Source organism: Pogoniulus pusillus, chromosome 8 (assembly GCF_015220805.1).
Source record: "Pogoniulus pusillus isolate bPogPus1 chromosome 8, bPogPus1.pri, whole genome shotgun sequence".
In the NCBI taxonomy this organism is placed as follows: Eukaryota; Metazoa; Chordata; class Aves; order Piciformes; family Lybiidae; genus Pogoniulus; species Pogoniulus pusillus.
In genome coordinates this window covers 24395915-24421503 of record NC_087271.1, presented here as the reverse complement: position 1 = coordinate 24421503, position 25589 = coordinate 24395915, and the positions used below count along the sequence as shown (strand labels likewise).

General features: G+C 42.3%; 1 protein-coding gene across 2 annotated transcripts in view; it reads right to left on the bottom strand.

The window, feature by feature from the left end:
- PIK3R3 (phosphoinositide-3-kinase regulatory subunit 3) overlaps positions 1 to 25589 on the bottom strand; it is an 84711-nt gene that overhangs the window by 8067 nt on the left and 51055 nt on the right. Inside the window, exons 1-9 of one of the 2 annotated variants that reach the window (XM_064147644.1) lie at positions 24523 to 25479; positions 9368 to 9479; positions 6993 to 7091; positions 5397 to 5577; positions 4510 to 4635; positions 3228 to 3370; positions 1982 to 2158; positions 1130 to 1204; positions 603 to 773 (exon numbers count right to left, since the gene is read on the bottom strand). In XM_064147644.1, the coding sequence (XP_064003714.1) occupies positions 603 to 773; positions 1130 to 1204; positions 1982 to 2158; positions 3228 to 3370; positions 4510 to 4635; positions 5397 to 5577; positions 6993 to 7091; positions 9368 to 9479; positions 24523 to 24628 (1190 nt within the window). In that variant the 5' untranslated portion in view covers positions 24629 to 25479. Of the gene's footprint in view, positions 1 to 602; positions 774 to 1129; positions 1205 to 1981; positions 2159 to 3227; positions 3371 to 4509; positions 4636 to 5396; positions 5578 to 6992; positions 7092 to 9367; positions 9480 to 24522; positions 25480 to 25589 lie in introns of those variants that run through there. The other variant, XM_064147643.1, reaches the window with a different exon arrangement.

Sequence of the window (25589 nt, the reverse complement as noted above, 5' to 3'; positions counted from 1 at the left end):
TTGAGGCAATACACCATCACATATTCATTCCTCACTTACGCTCAGAAGCAATTAACCTCATGTGAAATAAATCAGGGAAAGCCATTTTGCACTCCAGAGCAGGCTTGAAGGATTTTTAGGTAATGGAATCAAGACTATTTCTGACCTCTGTTACACCAGCATAAAATGAAGTGAAACAAGAAATCAATGCAGGGCTGTGTGAATGTCAAAAACTACAGCTTGCAAGTAATATCTCCTCTGAAGCATCACTGTTATCTTTAGCATACAAGAGAAGCCATCTAGAATTGGAGATGTCAGAAAATGAGAATGGAAGATGTTACAGCCCCACTTCTTCTTATGTGTTCCTTGGCAGGGAAGGATGGGATTTCTTTGTGACTGTGGGGACACTTTAGAATTTCATGCTAACTACCATGGAGACTGAAGAGGCTGCTGAGACTAGAGTTATTGCACACTCACAGCAACAGAGTTTTTACCACAAGTAGTCTTCCTGCAAATACGCAACACATGTGCCAATGGACAGGCTAAGGTTAGGCCTAACCTGCCTATTGTGCTGCAAAACAAAGATGTTATGAACTAAGTAGCTACGGAAGGAAAATACTTACACCACAGAACAAGCATAACATCCTTTCTTGCTGCTCTCACGAATTAAAAAGGCTCCATCAGGTTTCCCACAGAGCAAGTCTTCTGCTTGGATACGGTTGAGATCCCCAACAAACCAAGTTTTCTCATCGTGGTGTGGCAGGTTCTCATCTTCTTCATTCATAAAGTATGTGCTGAAAGAAAGGATACATTTGTTAACCAGAAACTGGTAAAGGTGTTAACAAGCAGAGTGATTTATTTTTGCAGAAATTCAAAGAAATACTAGAACACACTAAAATTGGAAGGGCACACTGCTCATGAACATGTAGTAAAGGCTTTGACTTTGGATTTAATTGTTCCAACTTCATCTAATCCTAAATTCTTTAGCAGAATTACTTGCCCTAGAGGATTTCTCCCTTTTTCTGCAGTCCTTCCTTTTTTCTACAGCTCTTTACTGAGAATCTGGTGTTTTGTATTACCAACCCTCACAAGAGAAAACACTTATTAATGGAAGACTTCTCAGTAAAAGATTGTGTATAGTAGCACTTACTCATCGATATTTTCATTTTTGATCCCCAGCCAGTCATTTATTCGCTTCTGTCTCACTCCTTTGTGATTGAGCCATCTGCCAGAAGAAGAAAACATTAATACATTACTTCAAAGTACATGTATGGGTTTCCTTACTGAGCAAGCTAAAGCTCAGACACAAGGTCTCAAAAAAACCAACCCACTCTGGAGCTTAGTTTGTACTCTAGTAGGAAAAGCTGCAGAAAGACCAAAGATCCTGTAAGAACATTTTCCTGCATCATCTTCTGAGATGCCTTTGTTAGTGCACAGAGTGAAAAGGAGCCTAAGAAAGAGGTACTGACTGCACAGTGCATCCACAAAGGAAGCAGAATAGTAGCTGTGACAGCAGGTTGTTTCTCTCAGGATAACAAAAGTAGTATTGCCACTGGCTTTTAACCTCCTAACGTCACCTTCTGCAACTGTGTTTCCTTCTGTCTTCGGCCAGAATCCTAGTGCACCGAGTCCAGCCCATAGATATTGGGAGCTCAGGGACAGAGGTGTCATAAATCAAGAGTGGGTACAAGTAACATCTGCCACATGCAGGACAAAAAAGTACTAAGCTGTTTCATTAGCACAGACTTTGCTTATAACTCATTTAGCTTAAATGTTTTATTTACAGGAGTTGCAGAATACACATCTAAGTTGTGGCAGATGCTAAGTAATGCAGTCATGATGAGGCCAACCAATTACTCAGGCACTCCATGTTGAAATGTAGCACCTTAACACTGTCAGAACTTTGATTATGAAAATAATTTAGCTCTCATTACCCTGATGGAAACAGTCATTAATCAGGTTCATCAGAGACTATTCTGAGGTACAGGTCAGGCTTACTTACACAAGATACTGATCTCTGATTTTGCGGAGCTGAATTAGGTCAGGCTTGATACTATTCATTTTCTTATCAGTCTCCCTGTTGTCCAGAGCTTGTTTCTTCAAATCTTGTTCCAGGCGCATTTTACTATCATGGATCTCACCCAGACGTGATTTTAGTTTCTCATAGTTCATCATTATCCTGAAAACAAGTGTAATAATTGAGGTGAGGTCAAACCAGTCTAGAAGGTAGTATCACAATAACTACCATAACATCAGCTCCTCATCTTAATAGGAGAATTACAGTAAGGCTGCCAGAAAAGCCCTCTTGCCAGAAGGTCTACCAGCCTTTTTTGCATAGTTTGAACCTTCATTTTACCTTCCTGTATTTCTGGCACACATGCATTGTCAGACTCTCCTTGTACACCAATTACCCAATCCCACCACTGCAATTGTGATGCTAGCAAGATTTCAAATGCAGTCTGAAGTCTGCGAGTTGAAATCTTGCTAGTACCATGATCCCAGTGCTTATGAGGAGCTACCAGGTGCTTCTTCATTCCAGAAGAGTTTGCAGGTTTGGTACAGTTAAGGAAAATTACCTATTTCACCTGTTAATTTATCTTAAGTCAGAATGAAGCACCACAATCATGGAAGATTAGCACAGGTAACTGTTTGGAATCTAGAAGTCTCCTTAAGGCTACCCTATTGTGGCTCAAAGCACCCTGTCAAGTTAGGCGTTTCTTCAAAGGCCCACACAGCATCCGGAAGGGCTGTACCTTCACAGCAGGGCCACTTCAACAGAGGCCCTTGCTGAACTTCTGTGGGATGACTACTATCCACTGCTCAGTAGAGACAAATACTGATTTCCTTGGAAACTAATTAAAAATTGCTATAGATTGAGATTCACCAGATCTATGCACATTTCACAAGTAAAGACTTTTCTGAATTATATCCAGAGCAAATCCAAACCAAAGTGGGATAAGCAAATAAAATTCTAACTTTCTGATCCTTTCCTGGTCCTCATCACAGTATCCTGATTTACTGAAGCTGAGGGAACAATCCAGACATTTCCTGCCTTCGCTTGTCTCCAATGCAATTTCTCGACAGAAGAGGGCTTTAGTGAACGTTCAGACACCATGGGGGAAGGTCTGAGAGAAAACACTGAGTGTACGAAGTGGTTTATGGAGAATTATATAAACCAATGTGATGGGAGGGTGAAGGTGGGCATCAGTTTTTCCTTTTATGCAAACACAACTTGAGAGCCTACCTACCGTTCTATCTCTTTGTCGTTCCCCTCCCTGCGAAACCGCTCGATGTACTCTTTGCTGTACCGCTCTTGTGAGTGGCACTGCTCCTCAAATATCTTAATAGTTTCATTAAAGGCTTCAATTGCTGTCCTCTTCATCTGAATTTCCTATGTGAAGAAAGAGTCCTTGATTTCTTCATGGTACAGATGACAAGTCAGTGTGCGATTAATTGGTTTTAAGTTTAGGCAAACGTCTGAGCAGAGTCAGAGAAGTACAGGCAAGGCTTGCTCCCTGTAAGGCTGCCCTCCTCCCTCCGCAGGATGCTGTTAGGCTGCAAACCCCTTGAATATTTTAGTCATATTTTCCATCTTAGTTTGCAGGATGACTGCCAGCAAGCCTCCTCCCCATATATGAACTATCTTATTTTATAAGAAGCAGTCCAAATACTGTATTCATACTTCCTTAGTGCATAATATCTGGTATCTGATCTGGACTTGACTATGCAAAACCTGGACAAACCCCTCTAGAACCCTCACTGCAGCACATAGCAGCTGGAAATACTCAACAGCTGTTGAAGGACTCTGCAGTGCAAAGCTTGTAGGAGCTGGTCTTCTTTACTGTTTTACCTTATACTGGCAAGATCATCTCCTTTCTTCCTTGCCCAACTCCATACCTCCAGTGACAAGTAATATGCACTGTTTCGCAGAATCATAGAATCATCCAGGTTGGAAGAGACCTCCAAGATCATCCAGTCCAACCTAGCACCCAGCCCTGGCCAGTCAGCTAGACCATGGTACTAAGTGCCTCACCCAGGCTTTTCTTGAACACCTCCAGGGATGGCAATTCCACCACCTCCCTGGGCGGCCCATTCCAATGCAAATCACTCCCTCTGTGAAGAACTTCCTCCTAACATCCAGCCTATACATCCCTTGGCACAACTTGAGACTCTGTCCCCTGGTTCTGTTGCTGGTTGCCTGGCAGAAGAGGCCAACCCCCATCTAGCTACAGCCTCCCTTCAGGTAGTTGTAGACCACAATGAGGTCACCCCTGAGCCTCCTCTTCTCCAGGCTAAACAACCCCAGCCCCTCAGCCTCTCCCCACAGGGCTTGTGTTCCAGGCCTCTCACCAGCTTTGTCACCAGAGTTTCCATCAACTCTGAAACCATCTTGCTCTATTCCACCATTTACTAAGTTGCTCTCCTTGTATTTTATGACCTTGGACTGCCTTTGTTAGCCATAAAAAGTAAAAATAATTTTCTTCTTAAGCAACAAGAAACAGACCCAAAGATAGAGAAAGCAGAACCAACCTGTGATGTTCTGGTATATTCTTCATACAACTTGTCATACTCTTTACTCTTTTCCTGATACTGAGCATGGTATTCTTGAAGCTTTTTACCTACTGCATCTATATTATCTTCTTTCACCAACTGATCCTGTACATACAGAAAGCTGTTAAGTCATCAAACAAAGCAGCTTTTCCTCAAGAGCATTCATATGCCCACTTACACACATTTGCATTTTACAGTTATTAGCATAATTTCTATAGTCAGGTTTCTACAGAACACAGGCACTGTATTTCAAGCCCCCCTTCCTCCATGCAACACATTCTACTGTGCTATGGACAGCAGGAACTGGAACTAGGTTACACCAAGAACTACTCCAAAACACTAAGCTTCCAGAACATTACAACTCAGACTCAGCATTGCTATCCCCTCCCTATTGGAGAAAGAAGAAGTGTATTGCTTGGAATATGAAGTTAGAGACCAGAATATTTTATATTCAAAATAAACCTGCAGTCTTTTCCTTAATGCAGGACAGTGTCTCAGGCTACTCAAAACGACTTCATTAAAAAACCTCTCAAAAAAATAGACAGCTATGCACACAGAGCAGCTGCAATAGTGTCCACAAGGACCCAAGGCCAAAAACAAAGGCTTATTAGAGGTTCAAGTATGATGCATGTCAGGTTCCACTTCTCTATGGACTGCTCATACAGAGACTGGAAGCTTCATAAAATGAAGCAGCTTCAATAGCTAGACAATTTGGAAGATCCATTATTAAAAGCATAGTAAGGCCAAATGTGAAAACTCAACCCAAAGATAAGTCAGACTTCACATAGAGAAACCAGTCACCTACATATTCACAGCTTCATTCTTGTCTAAGCTAACAGCTGTTGCGGTGCAACAAAGGATCTTACCTGCTGGTACCGGGACACTGGATACATCAACTTCACATCAAGCTTCGGGTTATACTGAGCCAGAGACTCATTGCGGTAGTGGTTAATCAGTTCCACAACTGAATTAAACGTCAGTGGATCAGAGAAGCCATATTTGCCATCCCGGTGATAGATCTTTATCAGTTTGTTGTTGCCACCCTTCCTGTAAAGTGGTACAGTCATTGAAAGGTTTGACTGTGTGCCTCATCCCTCGTCAACCCTAAGGCTGCTAAAGACACCAGTGAAGCTCCTCGGGAAGTGGCTTCGAGACTGTGCACCCACAAAGCAATTCCTTACATACCAGCAGAATCTAGGTGGTTTGAGTTAGTACACACAGACTTCTCATCAGATACTATCTGAAGAGTAGCAAAGCCCAAAGCGTATCTCTTCCTTTGCATTCATTTTGGAGCAAGCTTATGGTATTTATGGTATTCTAGCTTTGCCAGAAGTTTTGCAAAGGAAGAAAGAGGATGCTGAAGGCTGAACAAAAGTAGCCATATGAAAACCCAAACCCTCAATTTTCTGCAATTTGGGGTCAAGTAATAGTATACAACAGAGTATACATTTATACACTGATTAACAAGTCTGTTGAATTATGGATGCTCACACAGGATATAGAAACCTGAACAAAAAATCCTTTAAGGACTACAAGATGGTTGCAAGTTCAGGGCTTTACATTATCCAGATTTATACATTCTAGCAGTTTCCACAAATACAGTGCTTTTTTCACCAACAGACTGTTTAGACAATATCCTATCCTTCCTGTACTCTCAATTTTGTTCCTAAAGACATCTGCATTCAGCAAAATAACCAAACTGCAGTGCACAAGCCATCAGCTTCAAGGCAGAAGTTAAAGCAGAATTTAAACTATCCCCTCAGGGTCAAACCTGCCATTTAGACAATGGAATTTCATGGCAAGGTCAAATATCTACTGTATCACAGTAACTCCTGAAGCTGCGCTATGAGGCAGTAGCTTATTCACTTCACCCATTTGCCTCTAACAACCAATCTCAGAAGCCTGGCAGAGGCAAGTGGCTGGACAGGCTGGGCAAGGCACCAGCAGCTAATCACACGAGATCTACTGCCTAACTGCAGCAGACAGGGCTGGGGCAGCTCTGGGAAGCCTGCCACTTGCAGACAATTTTAATGAAGAAACATTGCTCCAATTCACTATTTCCTAAAGTTTAGATCGGAAGGCACAAGATACTCTTTACAAAGACACTGCCTTCAGTTCTCCAGCGCTGCACACTGACATGCTCCTATTACTCAAAGCCCTAGTTTGTAAATATGTTTCACCTTAGCAGTTCTAAAACTATGAAGAACTAATGAGTGGCTCTCCTACTCCAGTCTCATCCTAACCTACATGGAGATCCCTACAGGAGTGTTTCACAAGGGACAGGCTTCAACGTGCAGAATACAACCGACTCTCAAAACTCTTTGTCCATTCTGTGATCTGCAGTAGCTTTAGGAACATCTCTCAACTTGATCCATGTCAGCTTTACATAGCCACTGCTGCCACTGGTACAGCAGCTAGCTACTTGAGGGTTTACTGTGTGGATTACAACTGCCAATGCTTACCGTAACGTCAGAGTGTAGTCCCCCTGCATCTTGGTTGATGCATCGCGCACCAGGAAGGTTCCGTCTGGCATGTCTCGTAGTTTGTCATTTACTTCTTCCCTGGAGAACAGAAAGAAAGGCAAACAGAAGAGGTAAAGACATGACTGTCTTTGCAACAGGTGTCAATATGGAAGCCCATAACACCAGCATGCATAAGGAATTCAGTCTTCAAAATATCAGGACATCTTTCACACTCAGGCTCTCCAGTCTTTCTAGGAGATCTAAAATGAATCTGAACTTGTATAGTTCTATTAAAACACAGCTGCAGTCAGCTATCACTTCAGAAGAATCTGTTTAAGTAAGCATAGCAGCTGTGTCTATTTCATCCTTTCCCTGTAATCTGCTCAGGTTTAAGTCCACACTGGAAGCAGGTATCCTTTGAGAAACCAGTCATGATCTTAAGAAATGGTCTCTAGCATCACAGCTCAAAGGTGTCTAGAGTTTAGCACAATTTTAGTCTCAAGACACTCATTACTGGCTTAGCTCTGATCTTATTTACAGCAGTTTTAAACCACTACAACCTTGCTAGCCTCACTGCAACTTTTCCTTCTTTGCAGCCGAAGCAAAAGGATATGCAGTCCAGAGCCCTAAGCTAAAACAAAAAATTTTAGTCCAAGTGAGTATCTGTAAGCACTAAGAAAATTATCTCAGCTGAAGAGCTGAGGGTCTTGCCAGGCTTGACCATTTCACCCAGATTACATATCTCACTTTGTAACAGCTCCCTTGTAGGTTCTTAGAAGCAGTGAGCACTTTTTAATATGATCATTTAGAAAACAAGTTTATGAGGGAACCTCAATATTAAGTGAGGTATGAAGCCTATGAGAATCTTAAAGAAAAATCAACAACAGCTTTTTTGTTCAAATACCAAGGTACAAAGGCACTGTCATGAAACAGCTCTAGTTCTGCTGCAGCTACTAAGACGAACTGACTCCTGTTAAGCATCAAGTGCTTATTTGCTTACTCTTCTCAACACTTTACAGATCAGACCTGGTTAACTCAAATGGCCTTCTACAGTTTGAATGGATAGATATGATCTAAGGCCTTGGGTTTGTGCCTGCAAGTTGCACCCTGGAGTTTGTGACAAAATCTTAATCACAAACTGTTGACTGAAAGAGATGGCCCCTACCCTGACAGCTCGATGCAGCCCATACCTATTCGCTGTCAAATTAGGGTCATAAACAATTCCATCTTTACATGTGTGTGCCACATTTTAATCTAGTAAAGCCACTTCAGCATGATTTGTACTGCATTAGCTCCTGCCATCACGTGCACTGTTAGCTGAAGAATAAATCCAGAGTCAATAAACTGATACTAATATAATATCAAACAGTTTTAAACAAACCTTGCCTAGTGGGTTTTGTGATCAGGTTTTGCCACTGCCTCAAGTTAGAATTAACAGAAAAGCATTGATGCCAAAGCCCTTCAAAAGCAAGATTTATATGACTTTGCTTTATAAAGATAAGAGTGGCACAATAAAGATATGAAACTTTACTTCCTTTCTTAGATCTTCAATGAACTATTGTGGCAAATACTTTTTTCATGCCTCTATCTGACAAAGCATTTCAAACTATTATGTGCACAAGACTGAGCAATTCCTGCACATACTCCCAAGCTCATGTTTTGCCTTACAGTTCCAACTCCTAGACTTTTCAGAAATGCCTTAAGAGGGAAAGGTATGATTGGACACTTCAGTTCTTTTATGCAATTAGGTATATAAAAACTGGCACTTCATTTTCTGAACCTAACCCAAGCCATCTATTTTCTCAAGTACACAGAAAAGGGTTTCCTTAAGAGGTAAAATTGAATTTGTTTCATGTCTGTATCATCTGCTCAGCAGACCTGGTGATGGTTAGCATTTGTAAGAGCTGTATTTATATCACCATGTAATAGAAATGAATATGGATACAATTTTAACCAAATGTTAAAGAAACCCAAAATAAGAATGCAACCCCTTTCATTCGGAGTCTCCTACTGAAACGTTGTTGAACTGCATTGTATGCTTACAAAAACTTATTAGCTAGTGTATTCAGAAGCACTTTTCTTTTGAACTAAATAATTTTCTCCCCTATTAAAGACTCTATCTGGGAAAAAATTAGAAACCTGAAATAATAGTCACCAAGACTGGCAGTGTCTGCAGGAGAACAGTGACAACTTAAACTCAAGTCTTGGATCCAGTTGAAGACTTTTATTTAGATGCTTTGCCAAGAACAGTCGTGAAGCATTTTCCTCCTATACAATGCTGCCTGAAACAGGTCTATTCTCTAATTCTAACAGGTTTATTCTACTTTCAATGACATCTATTATTTTAAGATATATATTTCAGCAATATTACATACCTTGAGATGTCCCCCCAGTACCACTCTGCTTCCTGCAGTGAGAAACTGGAATTGTCCTTCATTCCATTTGTATTGACTGGAGTCATTGGTTTGGGGGGCTTTGGAGGAAGAGCTGAAAAAGAAGAACAGATTAAAAAGGTAAACAGGGGGAAACAGCTAAACTGCTAATGAAATACGACAGTGACAAGGCAAGAAAAAATGTGCACCTTTAACTTGGATTTCAAGTTCTAAGTAAATGGAATTTTTAATTTTCCAGTAATTTAAGTCAGCAGCTGCACTGTGATCCCAGATTTCCTAGTTTTCAAACCAAACACATGCTTCAGGGAGAGGAAAAGGCAGGAGTATGAGGAAACATGAGTTTTTGTTAAAAGAAAGACTGACTCAGGCATGACCGCAAGGACAATCACCACCTAAACCCCCAAATGAGTTACAAAGGTGTATTGTTTTAAAGCCACAGCCTGGAGAGCACTGTGCACCACTACAGGAAAACCTCAGTTTCACAGGTGTCACCCATCCTTGTGCCAAGCTCTAAGAGTAAATGGATGGACTCATCTGCAGAGAGAAAAACCCTGCTAATGACAGAAGTAGTAGCTGGGCAGTGGTATACTCATCACAGGCCTGAAGGTCATGTTTCATACTGGATTTGTCATTTAGGCTCCTGCTAGGAACAAAAGTTATGACTGGACACTACAACACATGAGGTGATAAAGGAGGGGGCATGGGGACATCAAGTCACTACTAGAATGCTTGCACCACTTTACACTGCTGAAGTGTTTATCACAGGAAAAGAGATGCTACAAATACATGAAAGATAGGCAGAATTGTACATCCGTAGGCCTAGTACATAACTGTTCAGAATTCCCCTATTCCAAATTCAGAGCTTTAGTTCTGTTCTCAAAACAGGTTACATAATGTCAGACCATACAACACACTGAAGCTCCATTTTGTCAGTTTTTGCTCAAACAACTTTATCTTCATCTTGAATGTAAGTCCTACATCAGGAGTACTTCAGCAGCCATGGGCACACTCATATATTGGCAGAGACTTGTCTGTCAGCAGAAATTCATTACACATTACACTATTTTGTTCAATAAAGATGTGCAGAGTGCTCTTCTCTGCTTTGCAGGGTCTGAACGCTTCATCAAGAACACTACCTCTGAAACTGAGCATTTTTCAGGCATTTCACAAGACAGTGTTTTACAGGGACAGGTCACATTTGAATTCAGAGTAGGAAAGTAGCTACACACATTGATTGCTACTAGCACATTTTTAAGTCAGATCCTGAACATCTATGCTCCCGGCCCTGTGCCCTAGCCATCAGATTACACAAGCATCAGTGAGCAGGCCTGACACACTGACAACAGCCATCTTTCAGAGGCACACAATTCAAGTGTACAAGCAGAGGTACAAATAAAGGGAGCAAAAAGAGGATTCTGATCTCTGCTTCCAGTGCTGAATGGCTTAACACTGAGAGGTGTGCTACTTGGCACCTTCCATCTGCTCACCGCCAAGCCACACCTCCCACATTAAAGAAGAGAGAAAACAGTGTTCCAACTGCAGCTCCAAATATCATTTCATGGTGAATATCCAACACAGTAACTTCACTGTTCTCAGACAAACCAGTAGATACTTTAATCGAGCCAATCTAAACTAAATCTGAACCTTGACCCAGACATTTGCACCCTGGGGTTGCTGACCAAACACCTGATTCAGATAGCAGCATTCATTCTGTGGGACTGAGCATTAAAGCACAGCATACAGGTTCTTTTTATGGGGTGAGCTGGGACCTTTCAGGTGTGCACATATCTAGTGAGGCAATAACAGGTCTTGTTATAAAAGGAAGGCAAAAACCTTTGGATTCTGTGAGGTAGCTTCCTGGTTAGCAGGCTTCTGTTACTCCTAGGTTAACTACAGCTGTTTGCATAGCACCTAAGTATTTGCACAAAGCACAATTCAGAGTAAGACACAGTGCTAACCCTACTTTGCTTGAAGCTCCCAGCCCCATCCTACTTTCCTGGGGTCAGAGGAGCATATACCCAGGCTAAATCTGTTCAGTCCATTTTATTTATTATGCCATATGTTCTCCCATCTCCCCCACTCAAAGATCCTGAATTAGAGAATGTCTTCCCCTCCTTCCCCACCTCAGCTGTGATACTCTGTTACTCTAAGCTAGCAACAAGACTGACAAAGGGGTTTGGAGTCTCATCAGTGTCTGCACATGGCAGTAATTCATTAAGAAAACCTATAGATGTTATGATCTACTCCAGACTCTTTTGTAGGTTCTGAGTCATGAACAAGCACATGAAGATCCATGTGAAAACATAAAACTGTGTGGAGAATTCTTAGAAAACTACACCAGCAATTATTTCACTGGGTCTTTTAAGTTAAGGCTTGGACATAGCAAAAACTTCAAGGTATTTTTCAGTGTAAAAGCCTGTTTTACAATGGTAATAGGGGCTTTTCAGAAGAGTCTTTCAAGTATTCTCTAGAGTACTTGAATACTTCTCTAGCCCTCCTTGTAAGATTAAGTCTTGCTCCTTTATATACTGTGGAATTATTTAGCAGCTTTGTTAGGACTCACTCCAAGGTACTGGGCACAGAAAAGCAAGCTAACAAAGACCAGAAGGGTAAGGAACGGGTGTTTGACATACTGACACGGAGCACTAGACATTGCACCAAGTATCCTTACTACAGGTGGGGTTTTTTCCCTTCTTTCCCTTAATAGGTAAGTATCAGTTCCCGCTACAGGGGCGGGGGGTGTCTGCAGAACTTCATTCTGCATGAGAAAATTGGAAGGAAATTCTTCCAGGGAAAAGAATAAGGCTTGGATCAGTTCCTGTAAAACCTGACTCATGGAAGCCAGCTCTTTTCACAATAGACTTTTGAAAAAGGCTTTTTAATAGCTTGCACATTTTAAAAATACAGAAGTATTTGCAAGGGTGGATCCTGTTTCCAGAGAGCTATGGATCTAATTCCTTACTTTTAATACTTGGAGCTCTTTGAGTTGTGATAGATTTTCCCCTGTATTGGATACAGAACCAGGCCCTTACTTTTGCTTTACCCAGCAGAGTAACATACCCACCCATTTCAGCATTTCTTGCCTGCCCTCTTAGCCTGATAGGACTGTAGTCTGGACAAATGGAGAACTGAGCACCAAGGTAGCATAGTTCAGGAGCTGTGATGACACAAGTGAAACATTTGTAACAGCATGGCAAGTCTGCTGCCAGCAACACAGCATCCACCCAACTGTTCTCAAAACACGGGCCCAGTGGGCTGCTAAAAGAGACATTCTACAATAGTTTTTATTAGTACCTAGACACTACTAACCACCATGCTAGGAGAAATTTTGATGTTTCTATGAGAACCTACAGAAAGCCTAAAGATTTTAAATTAAAAAACCCCAAACCAACAACAAAACCAGAATACCCTATACAAAAATCAACAGTTTTATGTACTGTACTCGATGAACATTAGAGAGCTAAAATTCTACAGCAAAATAAGGTTGGCTTGAAGTCAACAGAAATGCTTTCAAGAGCAGACGTGTTTCTTTCCATGTCACTGGGTCCAATTCTGATCTAGCCACAGGCATAATCTTACTTTATCTCAAAACAAGCTTTAATCAGAGTGAAAGATTCTAACGGTTACTTGCCTCCTTTTTCCTGGGACAGAAAAGAACATTGATCACAAATGATTAACAGCACAATGCATCTATCTGTTCTAATAAAGAACTCTGCTGTTAGCAGCAGATACACAAGCATCCTTTCCCTACAGTGTCTCTAGGACAGCTTTACAGCACAGATCTTTCCAAAACCCAAAAGGCAACAAGGCAACAGCTCAGCTGGACCCATCCATTCCCAAGATCAGGCTCAGCCTGCAGTGACCACCTGGCATAGTGCTGACAGCAGACTGGCTCTCCCTCATGCACTAGCGAGCATCTCTGGTTTTTCTTTCTTCAGCAGCTCTAGTTCCTCTAGCTTCCCCGAACAGCCCAGTTTGAGCTAAATCCCAATCCGAGACTGGTGTCACTCAGGAAGCGGGGCGGGGGGGTGGAAATAAAAAGGAGCTGGTGATGGAGCAGAGGCAGCGGCAGCCAATGCGGCCAGCTCCGCAATCGGATGTTGTGACGTCAGGGCCCGAAGGCTGCCGTGCGGCTCCAGCAGGTAGCTTCATCTGAGCTGCTCCGCAGAGCTGCCGTGCAGGACCACGCAGAAAAGCCTACTGATCAAGGCTTTGCCAGGCTAATTTTTCTAATAATTTCTTGAGTGCCTACAATTGCTTTTTAAAAAGCTACTCAAGATTTAACTGCCTTGATTCCCTGAAATTCAAACCACCTCCAAGATCAAGACAATAAAGAAAAGCTGGCAAGTGTCTGATGCTTAGCACTGTAATTCTTTTTTAATTGGGCCTTTTGTAGAAAAAACATTGCCCTGTATTAATCCTGAATTTCACTTCCAAGTACACCATGACTTCCATGACATATGCACTCCTCCTAGTCAGGATTTGAATTGGAAACGTCACAGGTTTATATCATATAAGAGCCACTGAGCCCTGTGAGAGCCTATTCAACGTCACTAACTTAAGTAGAATGCCTTGGGTCTTCAAGGACTACATCCCACCCATCATTCACTCAAGCAGCCTGCTTCTTCCATCTGCAATATTCACATACAAGATAAACCTGTCAATTAAACTATGATTTGCAGTTTTAAGGCAGATGCCACTTAGTTCAAGAACGTCTCTAGAATGTGTATCTTCTAGTATTTCTCAATACTTGCAGGCCAGGTACTTAAAAGCATAGCAACTTAAAATGCAGTAACTCTACCTCGCTGTTACAAATAATCACAGCTACCAGCTACTCAAAGTCAATTTTAAAGTCACGCAACACTTCGATGAGCTTGTTTGCTAGACTTCCTTCTGGTGCCCTCTGTCTACTCTCCCACTGTACAGTGAAAAGCAGAAAACTGATCAGAAGATTTCTGAACGAGTTACCCAGCTTCAAAAAGCCTGACACGCAGCAGATCCCCTACAAACTGTAATACAAAGCTCTAGAAAGTGTCATTACTATGGAAACACACAAGTGATCCATGGTTAGGTTAACTTTTTAATGACATAGCCCTTAAGGGCAGTAGGGTTTTCCCTTTGGAAGTATAGATAAGGTTTTGGAACATAAATGCAGGATAGTTTGTTGGTGTGGGGGGTTGTTGTATTTTAAAAAAATATTTTAATTAAGAAAGAAATCCCCTCAGTCTTTAACTACTCTCTCTAGTCTTATCTTTAACACTTTCAAGGCAAAGCCTCAAGATCTTTCTCTCCCTCATTAGTGCTGTACTTGTCATAGCTGCATGAGATTCCCTGAAGACATCTGAGGGAAAAAAGCATTATGTGCTTTTTGCACCTAATTTCAGAGTACCCGTGTGCTGCATGTGCAAGGCAGGGCAACAGCACCATGCTTCTGCAGATTTCACAGCTGACAAAGAGGAGGGTCATGCACACCTGCTGACAGCAGTTCATTCTCCACCACTGGCAGGTAAGTTATCTTGGCAGCTCTGCATCTCGGCTTCTCAGTTCTCTTGCCAAGACCCCTCTTGCAAAGTACTGAGTGCCAATGCCCTTCGAAGCTGCCCTTCCTCAAAGGGCAGCTAGCATGCACTGAGGGCTTCTCAAGGGACGGAGAAGGAAGCCACTCGATCGCATTATTGCTGGCCACAGAACCTCAGGCATGCTCATACTTTCACTCTCCTCCCCCAAAACAGGCAAGATGCCAAAGAATAAGACACATTCAAAGAACTGAAGTCTTTCAATATCTCATTACAAAAAACCAGCAGACAAGTTGGCAGACAGCCAGGCAGGCTTCCAATGAAAACACTTCCATTATAGTTTTGCTTGTGTTTCTATGAACTTTCATAAAACCAACACCTTTAAGAAGTATTTCAGCTTTGATTGGCTTTTTTTGATAAAGGTATATTTTGTTTGAAAACTCCTCAACTATCCAGTCCTCTCCCACACCTCCCAATCACTGTTTCACCTCCTACAGCCTGCCAGACTTCTGCTGCACTCTGTTCTTCATGAGCATCCACAGCTACTGCACAGGTTAAAATATTATCTACTATGAGACACCTGCAGAACAATGAATGACAGCACGAAGAGAAGGCTGGCTCAAATTCAGAGTTCTTCAGGGCATTTCACGAGCACTTCAAAAGGCTTGTTACTTCATTGGCTGAGGTGGAAACAATGGAAGATGCTTGCTGTCAGACTGAACAGCACTGGGATCTTGGACCTGCGCACTGTAACAGTGTCTCCTCTTCATTCCAGCCTTTGCATAAAGTTGCAAAGCCCAAGCCCCTCAACTGTCCAATTATTTTCACTGTTCTATCAACGCAATTTTCCTTTTAACCCAGAGCATAGTGTAACAGCTGTACCATCACCAAAAGGACTGAAGTGACTGTCCCGAAGTTAACATGAAGAGGATAAAAAGGGACAAGTGCTCTTTTACCTGCCAAGCTTAATTAGCACACTACTAATAAGCTGGCTATCAAAACAATAACAGTCTTTTAGAGCTTTTGCCATGTTTCATCACTCAAAGACTGTCACTATTCAGCATCACATGATCAACTCACCTCAGGAAGAAACAGTTTTATGCCATAGCCAGACTCAGGATTCTACCAACTCCTGGGATGAAAATCTGCATCAGACATTTTAGCATCCATGAAAATCTCAGCTGTTTGATAAGAACAGCTGTACTTGACGGTATTCAGTGAAAGGCCTAGAAGACTATACAATAAGAATAAACATAAAACACAAGGAGCAAGCAGACTGTCCTTTTCACTTAAAGAAATACCACATCATGTTGCCTGCCCCTTCACAGGTAGGGTTTTCAAAGAGCCATAAAAAAAATACTGTGGACAATACAGAGAGTTTTGGGTAAGAGCAAGGAATCATAATCATACAATGTCAGGGGCTGGAAGGGACCTTGAAAGATCATCTGGTCCAGCCTCCCTGCCAGAGCAGGATCACACTGGAACACATCCAGACAGTTCTTGAATATCTCCAGAGAGGGAGACTCCATAGCCTCTCTGGGCAGTCTGTTGCAGTGCTCTGTCACCCTCACAGTGAAAACATTCTTCTTCATGTTCACATGGAACCTCCTATGTCTCAGCTTCCACCCATTGCCCCTGTCCTGCCATTGGGAAAATCCATAAAATCTACTATAAGCATAGTGACTGAGACCTAAGAACTTTTCACTGTGGAAGATGGAGAATGAAGTCAGGCCTATGTGATACACTAGATCAGGAGACCCACCAAAGCCAACCGAAAAACCATTCTAAAGACAAACAGCCCAGGGCTGTTTACCCCAGGTATTTCAAAGACTAGCCATCTGTCCAGCGTCAGGTAGAAGCCTCACAAGAGAGCCAAATCACAGAAATAATTGACACTACTGAGAAGATTGCTGCACAAGAGCCTACTTAAAAATAACAATAATACAGCTGTAAATAACATGTGACACCTGCTGCTCTAAGCAGCATTTTGTTTCAGCTTACCATCAGCTCAGAGCAGTATGCAAAACTGTTCCTCATGCTGTACCTGCTCTTGTGCTTATGTCAAACTATTTTCTAGTTAAAGCAGAAACGTTTCAACACTAAACTGCTAACAGAGCCATCTAAATCAAGATCAAAAGGTGCAGTTCAAATCAACACTCTAGAAGGATTTTGAAAGTTGACAAGTATTCAGAGGAAAACTGTTGTACTTTGTGTCACTCATCTTTTCTAAAGAACCTTCATCTTGAAGGAAGTTCCACCAATGCAGAAGTCCCAACCCATGCAGTTCTACACAGTACCCTGAGCAAAGTACAGAGAATACTGGAATGAGCTGCCCAGGGAGGTGGCTGAGTCACCCACCCTGGATGTGTTTAAGGGTCTTTTGGATGTGGTATTAGGGATATGGTTTAAGGTGGATCTTGTAGAGTTATAGGTAGGACTTGGTGATCCTGAGGGTCTTTTCCAACCTGGATGTTTCTGCGATTCTGTGAAGTTGTCTAACCAGGTTTAGACCGCTGAGCCATTGCTCATACTGAGATCTCAAGGTGTAACAAAAGAAATGGATTCAATCTCCTCACTTGAGTGCACGGTGATCTCCAAAGTATATAATGGAATGCATTTCACAGCAGCAGTTTAACTTCTTTCACTGTCCCAAAGCTGACCAGTGAGACTGTACTGTGCCCTTCAAAACAGAAAGGATCTTAAACATTCATCTCATTGATACAAGCTTGTTTGTATCTCCTTCAAGAGACTACTTTCAGAGACAGGAGATGAATCAGAGTAAAGATGCCACAAACTTAAAGACTTATAATTTGACACTTGGGAGAAGTTGCTCAGAGGCCCAACAGTCTAGACTCTTCTAATGTCCCCAAGATGACTATAGAGTGCAATGCAATGTGAGTACTGCCAGTCTGGGAGATTTAATTGCAATGTGCAAACTTAGGCTCACATACACAGTATGTCAACGAACTTCTCATCCATCTCACCTCTAAAACATATTCCTGGTGCAGCTGTTGAAGTGTATGCTCTACTGCCCACGTAGAAAAACACACCCACTGAGCAGTGAGCTGTGTGCCTTCATCACAGTGATTTCTAGTAGCTCCATTGCAGCAACTTTGATTTCAGAGTTTTTTTGAGGGCAGGGATGCAAGGAAAGATATAATGCCTCCAGAAACAAAGATGATCAGCTATAGCATTGTATGTTAGGATCTAGAGAGGCTGAAACTTAGAATAAAATAAGGCTACAGAAGATAACAACCCTGAATAAAACAAGCCTCTGGGGATATTTTTTTCCCCACAAGGAAAAGGAAAGTAATGGATAGTAAGTAGCAGATAATAGAATGAAATGGAAAGCTGATGTTTAAAAGGCAAAAACTGAGCTAAAGTACAGGAGTCCAAACCTTAAGTTATTCAGTATTGAAAGAACAAACAAGATGAAGGGGATACAGGCTTTTTCTTGATTTGTGAAAACCCCAACATTTATGCTGAGAAACCTGACATTTTCAAGCCTTTCCTAAATAACCACACATCAGCTTCAGGGATATCTGATTTTACATAAAGTAACAGTCCTAGGAAGTAATCATTTAAATATGATTTTTGCAGTTCACAAAAACTAGTAGAGTCAGGTAAATGTTAGAAGCAGTCATAGGTTGAAGCAGTTGAAGTATTTCATCTCCACTTTCAAAGAACTGTATGAATTCTTATAAAACTCCCTGTATGTAGCCACTTTTCTTCAGAAGAACTTAAGGTACTGGAATATATTAACTGAAACATTGCAAAATCTTTGTCTGTTGAGTAGAGGACACAGCAAAGATGAAGGACAATACCTTCTGAAGCGGTAAGATCTATTCAGAGTGTTGGGGACCCAGCACCAGCTCATATACTGTAGTTTTTATTTGTGAAGTGAATTCTTGCTTACTTAGCTATTGTGCAGTTTCTAACCTGTCAGGAGAAATTGAGATAAAAAGCAGAAGAAAAAAGAAAATCTGACTCATTTCCATAGGGGCACTTAGAACACGAGCAGAGACTGCTCTTTAAGCATTACTCAGCAACCTACTTTACAAAAACAAGTTTCCAAAAATCCAGCTAGAACACACCTCTTGCTTTAATTGGGCCAAGTTTACAGCAACCTGTTTCAACACAGTTAACAGCCTTTTTAACAATAATAAAGCCTAAGCTTTAAAACATACAGAATACTGATAAAAGTATTCTTTATGCTCCTGTTTCCGGTAGTCTCTAGTTCTCTGCCCAAAAAATTATTCAATAAACAACCAACATGACAGGATGTAAGGCACCCAACTGCTTTTAGTACTGGGTGCAAATGTGTATAACCAGCTACGTCTCTCTGTTTTCCCAAGCTGTAGAGCAAAGATAAGCCCAAGTAGCTTCATTCTGTAATAAGATACCATGCAGGCAATGGCAGAGACTCTGCTTCTTGAGAAACCAGTCTTTCCCAAAGGAAACTCCAAGACAAGTCTTCTTTTATGCAGGTGAGGTAGAAGGAAGCAAGGTAGTGACTAACTCCTGTTTGGTATAGGCACCACACAATAACACAAAGTAGTTCAGAACAATAATTGCAAATATAACACCTGATGGGTTTGCCTTCAAGTATGTGGTGAAGGGCTTGCTTGCTTCTCAGAACCTTCTCCCATGTTTCAGTTTGCATAAACCTACAGCTTTACAGAACTGAACAATTCCCTTTAGTAAGCTTCCCCCCTCGACTATTCCTACATCATCTGAAAGCCTTGATAAACAAAACTGTCCACCTTTTACAGCAGGTTCTCCCAACTCAAGAAAAGCATTGTTTCATTTTACGTTAATGATGATTTTTGTGTTCCTGTATTTAACTGAAAGCTGATGAGCAATTTAAGAGTTAGAGCCACCAAACCAAACATAAGGAACACAAAAGCAAGCCTGAAAATGCAATCAGATGAAAAAAAAATGTTACAGCAAGCATTAAACTAAAAGGACAGTAAAGAAATCAAGGTCTAACAAGCAGGATACAAGCATTTCACATCACTGTACTCATAGGAACTGAGACTCAAAACCATTTTCCAGGATACGCAGATACAACTGACTGAGCCTTATTTATTCCCTGCTCTATCCAGAAGTTGTCTGCAGAAGTTTCCCTTCTGTAATGAAGAAACCTTCAACTCCCAATATCTGCTTTTATTTGAAACCTGACTTTCAACAAGACATAAATTTGCAATGAAGACAGTTGGTGCCACAGTGCTGCTGTCTTGATTACATGATGTATGCACTAGTACAGATACTGTTTGGGTGGGGTTTTTTAATGATGTGTAAGACCAGAACTTTTCTTTGATAAGCCAAAGGACAACACTATTAAAATTTGCAACTACTCTCCTACTGGAAAACTACTTAGGCATAGATACACAGCAATCACCTGCATCTGGCTAAGCATACCACAAACCCCAACTGAGAAGCCACATTCAGTTTCCACTCTAACACTGATAATGATACAGCATGACTGGTATGAGTAAACATTGCCCTTGAGAGCAGAACCCTATGTTTTCCAAATTACAATTTTAGTATCACTCCTCTAAAACAAGGGTTGTCAAATTATATATGAGAAGAAAATAGAAACTATAATGAATAAATCACTTTTTCCTTTCAGTACTTGTCCCACTCATACAATGGCAGTGCTCCTTTTGTAAAGCAGACTAAATTAAGAAGCCTACAGATCATTGCTCTCCCTCTCCATCATTAAGAAAAAAATCTAGCAGTGGCCTTGTTAAAGTCAGGTGCATCACATAATGCAAGGAAGACAGTGGGGTGGAAGTATAAGTGCAGATGGTCTTATTCAGGCCTAAAAGGGTTACAAAGGATAGTTTTTGTATATCTTTAGGACAAACACCTATTCTGTTCATAAACACTATTTGTAAACAGATAGAGCCCAATTCTGCACTAGTAAACCTCCTTCAAACTTGTGGGTTTCTTCATAATACACACAAATGAAACTAACCTCTAATTTGTAGTTGAGCCAAATATCTCTGCTGACATCTGTGTCTGAAATCCCAGTGGAACACTTACTGATTTTCATCCAACTGTGACAAAATGTATTCAGTGATTACACATTTTATCATCAACACAACTGATAATACATCCCAGATCTACAGAGGAAAAGACATTACTTAGTCCTACTTACCAGATGAAAGATGGTACATAGGTAGCTATACTTTAGGTGCTCTGGTAACTTTTGCTGTCCAGTTCAACATCCTCTGTTCAAAAACTTAACTTAGAGCAATAACTTTTTTTCCAGACCTGAGCAAAGGTAATCAAAACTAAATTCAAACCAGTAACCTATTTCCCTGTCTTTTCAGACACCACTACCCACAATAGGAACAAACATGCAAGTCAGTCCCTGACAGCCAGTTTCCTAATGCCAGAACCAGCATATATGATGCTGCTATGGCCATAATAACCCAAGTTAATCCTCATTAAGATGTGTAGAAGCTACGTTAACTATAGGCAAGTGATGGCTCCAGTTATGCCTTCAGGCACTGGAAGTTTAGTTGCACCTAGATCCTACCTTATGCCAGTGATACACTTTATGATGCCAAAAGCCATGCAAGCAGAAGGAAAGAGCATTAGGTAAGAGGAGTCTCCCTGCTGGTTGTCACCACTGCTGCCCCTGTATTAGCTGCACACTGCTCCAAGGCATGCTGCTCAAGACTGGCAGAACTGATCCTCTACTCCCACGGCTTTATTTAGGAAAACTGTCCCAACTCCTACATTTGGGATAGACTAAAAGCTAGCAATCTCTTGCTGATTGGCCCTGCCTCTGCTGGAGCTGAAAACCTCCTGTGTGAAAGAGGCATCAACTTTATTTCTATTTTGAACTTCTGAGCAAGTCTTCTGGCTGCAAGGCTTCAGGATCTGCTCTGAGCATCCATTTACACCTACAGCCCTCGTCAGAAAACACAAGCACACTGATAAGCTGGTGCAGGTGCACTGAGGCCTGACAGAAGCTATGGCTGTGCTGCAGGCTGCCTGCCATGACAGGATTTTATTTCTGCATTATTATTGGGCAACACTAAGGTGGGTATTAAGACAGCCTGCCAAGATAAATTAAAGGTCCACTGGCCTTTAACAAGAAACAGTATCTCTACCCTTGACTTGGAGGTTATAGGTGACACTGCACATTATGTTCACCTTGCTTTTGTCTTCTGCCTGAAGTTTAGATGCACTAAAATGTAATCACGAGCAGTCATGCGTGATTTGAGACACTTGGCTCCCAGTATCAGTCGGTGCCCAGTCCTGCAGCATAAAGGCCAGCCAGGGATCTCTCCATGCAAGTTCCGTGAACAAAAGACTGCGCTGCCTCCTTTGGCAGCAGGGACACTCGCTGCGTATTGTTAGTTCGTGTGCTGCTGAGAAAACATATTGCCACCATTCAGCTGCTCAGGAACTCCAGTCACCGTGCAGGGGAATGCTATACTGAAAACCATCACAAATTTTTGTTGGAAGCAGGCCAAATGGAGTTGCATTTATTACAGGGTGCAAACGCAGCACCTTTATCCCAAGGCATGCTTAAGCCTTCCAAATAAATACCTCCACACTCCCCCTTAGAGATGATCCATCGTTCCAGATCAGAAAATACTTTTCCTCCCCACCCCACCTCTGGACAGGAGAAAGGCAGACTAGCTCTGTCACCCTTTCCTCTCCTTCCCCCTGCAAAAAAGTTGTCATTCTATGAAATCAGGACAGGCATGTGGGGATCATCTCATGCATCCTTTCCGGCTCTGGCTTTTCTAGTTTAAAAATATGAAAGACAAAGTTACTAAACACTTCAGGGATCATCATATAACATTAAGTCATTGTGCTGACTGGCGTCTGGACCATGTAAAGCCTTGATCTGTGACAACAGGGCTTCAATTATGGAAATACAGGCATTTATAAGTGACAGAAGCACTGCTGCTTAATGTAAACTTTGCAGGGTTCCACAGCCAAATTCCTGCAGAAATATTGGAGAGTTGTGTTCTGACCAGTTCAGTTAGGCCAGCCCCTTTCAGCAGCCTCCTCGAACTAAGCCATTCAAGGTTTTGTTTTTTTCTTCCAATAAAAAAAACCCCACACCAGCTGTTTTAAGTCATCTATTATAGAACTCAAGTTTTTATTCACTTGACACAAGCAAATACAAATACTAACCTCATGAATAGTTAAAATGAAAAATATTTGCAAGAAGGATAACCTTTGAAACTCACAGAAGAAAACAGATTTGACTGAACTCAGGCTTTCAGGAGCAGCATCTAAAATTAGGTAGTGTCAGCTATGCAAGAATTTGATGAGTGACTAGTATTGTGCATCCTGAGAGATTTGTCCAATTTTTAAAGCATTAGTTACCAGGAGTAGTAAGCATAAGATCCTTGAGATCCAAAAATCTCAAAATGATTGCCTACTCCTCTTTTAAAGCACTATATACTTATAGGAAAAAAAGGCAGCTCACTGCACTGAAACAAAGAGACTACACCACACTTAGAGACAAGCACAGACTGAAAAGCACATTTTTGAAGTCTAGCAGTACATGCTACGTCAAACACTTAGAAGCACTTATTTGCTATCAGTTTCTCTGCAGGCTAAGACTTTTGATGCATATTTTACTGTAACTTCTGGCTATACAGATCAGAGACCTGAGAACATAAAAGCCCTTCAATTACCACACTTGATCTCAGCTTGTTAGACTCTTACAGGTATACAGTTTCGCCATACCCATTTAAGCTTACTCTAATTTAGTACCAAAGAACGACTCCACCTCTTCTCCTTGCAAGCCTTCCTGCACTCTTCAGGCACAAAAGAAACTTTTTGTCCGATATAAAAACTTCATGCGAGCAAGGGACAAAACATGTTCCTATTTTCAGCACTGGCATCCCAGAGGGAAAAAGAAAAGTTGCATCAAACCCTTTTGAACAACGTTATTAAGTGTTATCAAAGTAACAGTGTCTCCAGGGATAGACTCCAGCCTGTTCCCAAGTATTATCCCCCCCCCAGCACTGAAAGCCAGCGACAACACACCTCATCTGTCAATGCTGGAAGAGAGCTGCAGAGAAAAGGGTCTTAGAGACTGTGAAAGCGATTAAACTGGAACTGAATGGATGTAGGTAAATCACAACCATCAAAGTGTTACAGGCACATAAAGGCACACAGGTGAAGAGGCTAATAAAAACGCTCCCCTAGAAATGAATACGGCCCAAATATACGATTTTCAATAAAAGCTTAAAAAGAAGGAGACTCCTGAGAAGGGCAGCTAGCAACTCTCCTGCCTCCTTCCACCACCTGAAAGGCACCATAAAATGCCGTTATCTTCCTCCCCTCCCCCCCCCCCCAAAAAAAAAAAAGCCCCACAAACCAAAAATAGTATTACAATACTTTTGCCCAGGAGCCAGCAGGTTCAAGTCCCTGAAAAGTTTAGTGAAGTTTAACAACAGATTCCGCCCCCCCCCCCCCCGCCTCCTCTTCTCCCTCTGTAGATTTCCCCCTTCTTTTCCAAACGGGAGAAGTCTGCAAGGAAGGAGGAGGACGGGCAGGGGGAGGGAGGTAGAATGAGAGGCTAACCGACCCGCTGCCAGGGCTGGAGAGGCAGGCTCGCAGGCTTCAGCTCCCTACCTGGAGGGTCCATCTCAATGTAAAATATCAGCTCAGTGGAATAGGGCATCATGACTTCCCTCCAGTCCGTGTCATCGCGGTCCATATCCCACACCGTGTTGTACATCGCGACAGTCAAGTCCCGGCAGGTTTATAAATAAGAGGTTGGCTTTCTCGGCTTTTAATGGAGAATTAAAAATAAAGAAAGGGGGAAAAAAAGAAAAAAAAAAAAGAGGGGAGGGGGGAGGAGGAGTCCGGGGAAGAGGCGAGAAGGATCCACCTCGCTCTAAAATACCACTTCTAGCAAAGGAAAAAAAGATATTAAAAAAAAAAAGAAAGAAACAAACAAAAAAAAACCCCTAAAAATTAAGCTAGATCAGAAAACCCCACTAACACAAGCCGCCCCGGCAGCTGCCCTGCAGGAACCAAGGTTGGTAGGTAACGATATATTTTATATATATATATATTATATGGAGTGCTTCTTTTTGTTTAAAAAGACACCTTTCCACAGAGAAGCCACTTTCCTCAAGTCTCCCTAAAAAATCGCCATTTTCAGGGTATTTTCAAAACACCGGGCTGAAAGCAAAACAAAACCCCGAGATAAAAGGGGAAAGAGGATGAGAAGAAACGGGTAAAAAGGGGAAGACTTCGGGCTCTGGATGAATTCTTTCCGCCGGCGGAGGAGAAAGGAGGGGGCGGCGGGCAACAATAACGGCGGGCGCGGAGCCCACAGCGGGGCGGACAGCGCTGGGGGCCGCTCGGCCCCGCGGTCCCCCGCCGGCTCGGGCTCGGTTCAGCGTCGGGCGGGCAGCCCGCGGCGTCGTGGCCCGCCGTGCTCAGCTGGCAGCCCCGCGCAGCACAGGCGGCAGCGGGCGGCTCTGTCGGGTCGCAGCCCCGGGCTCTCCGCAGCTCGCCCGGCCCCGCTCGCTTTCATTTTAAGAGGCTCTGAGGGGCCCAACCGTCGCCAACCGCCTCTTGACGAACACGAGGCCACGCCCCCAGCCGGCGCGGAGCGGGAGGGGCCCCGGGGGCGGGGCTTCGCGCCGGCTTTTTAACCCCTTCGAGAAGGACGGCGTAAAGGGAGGGGG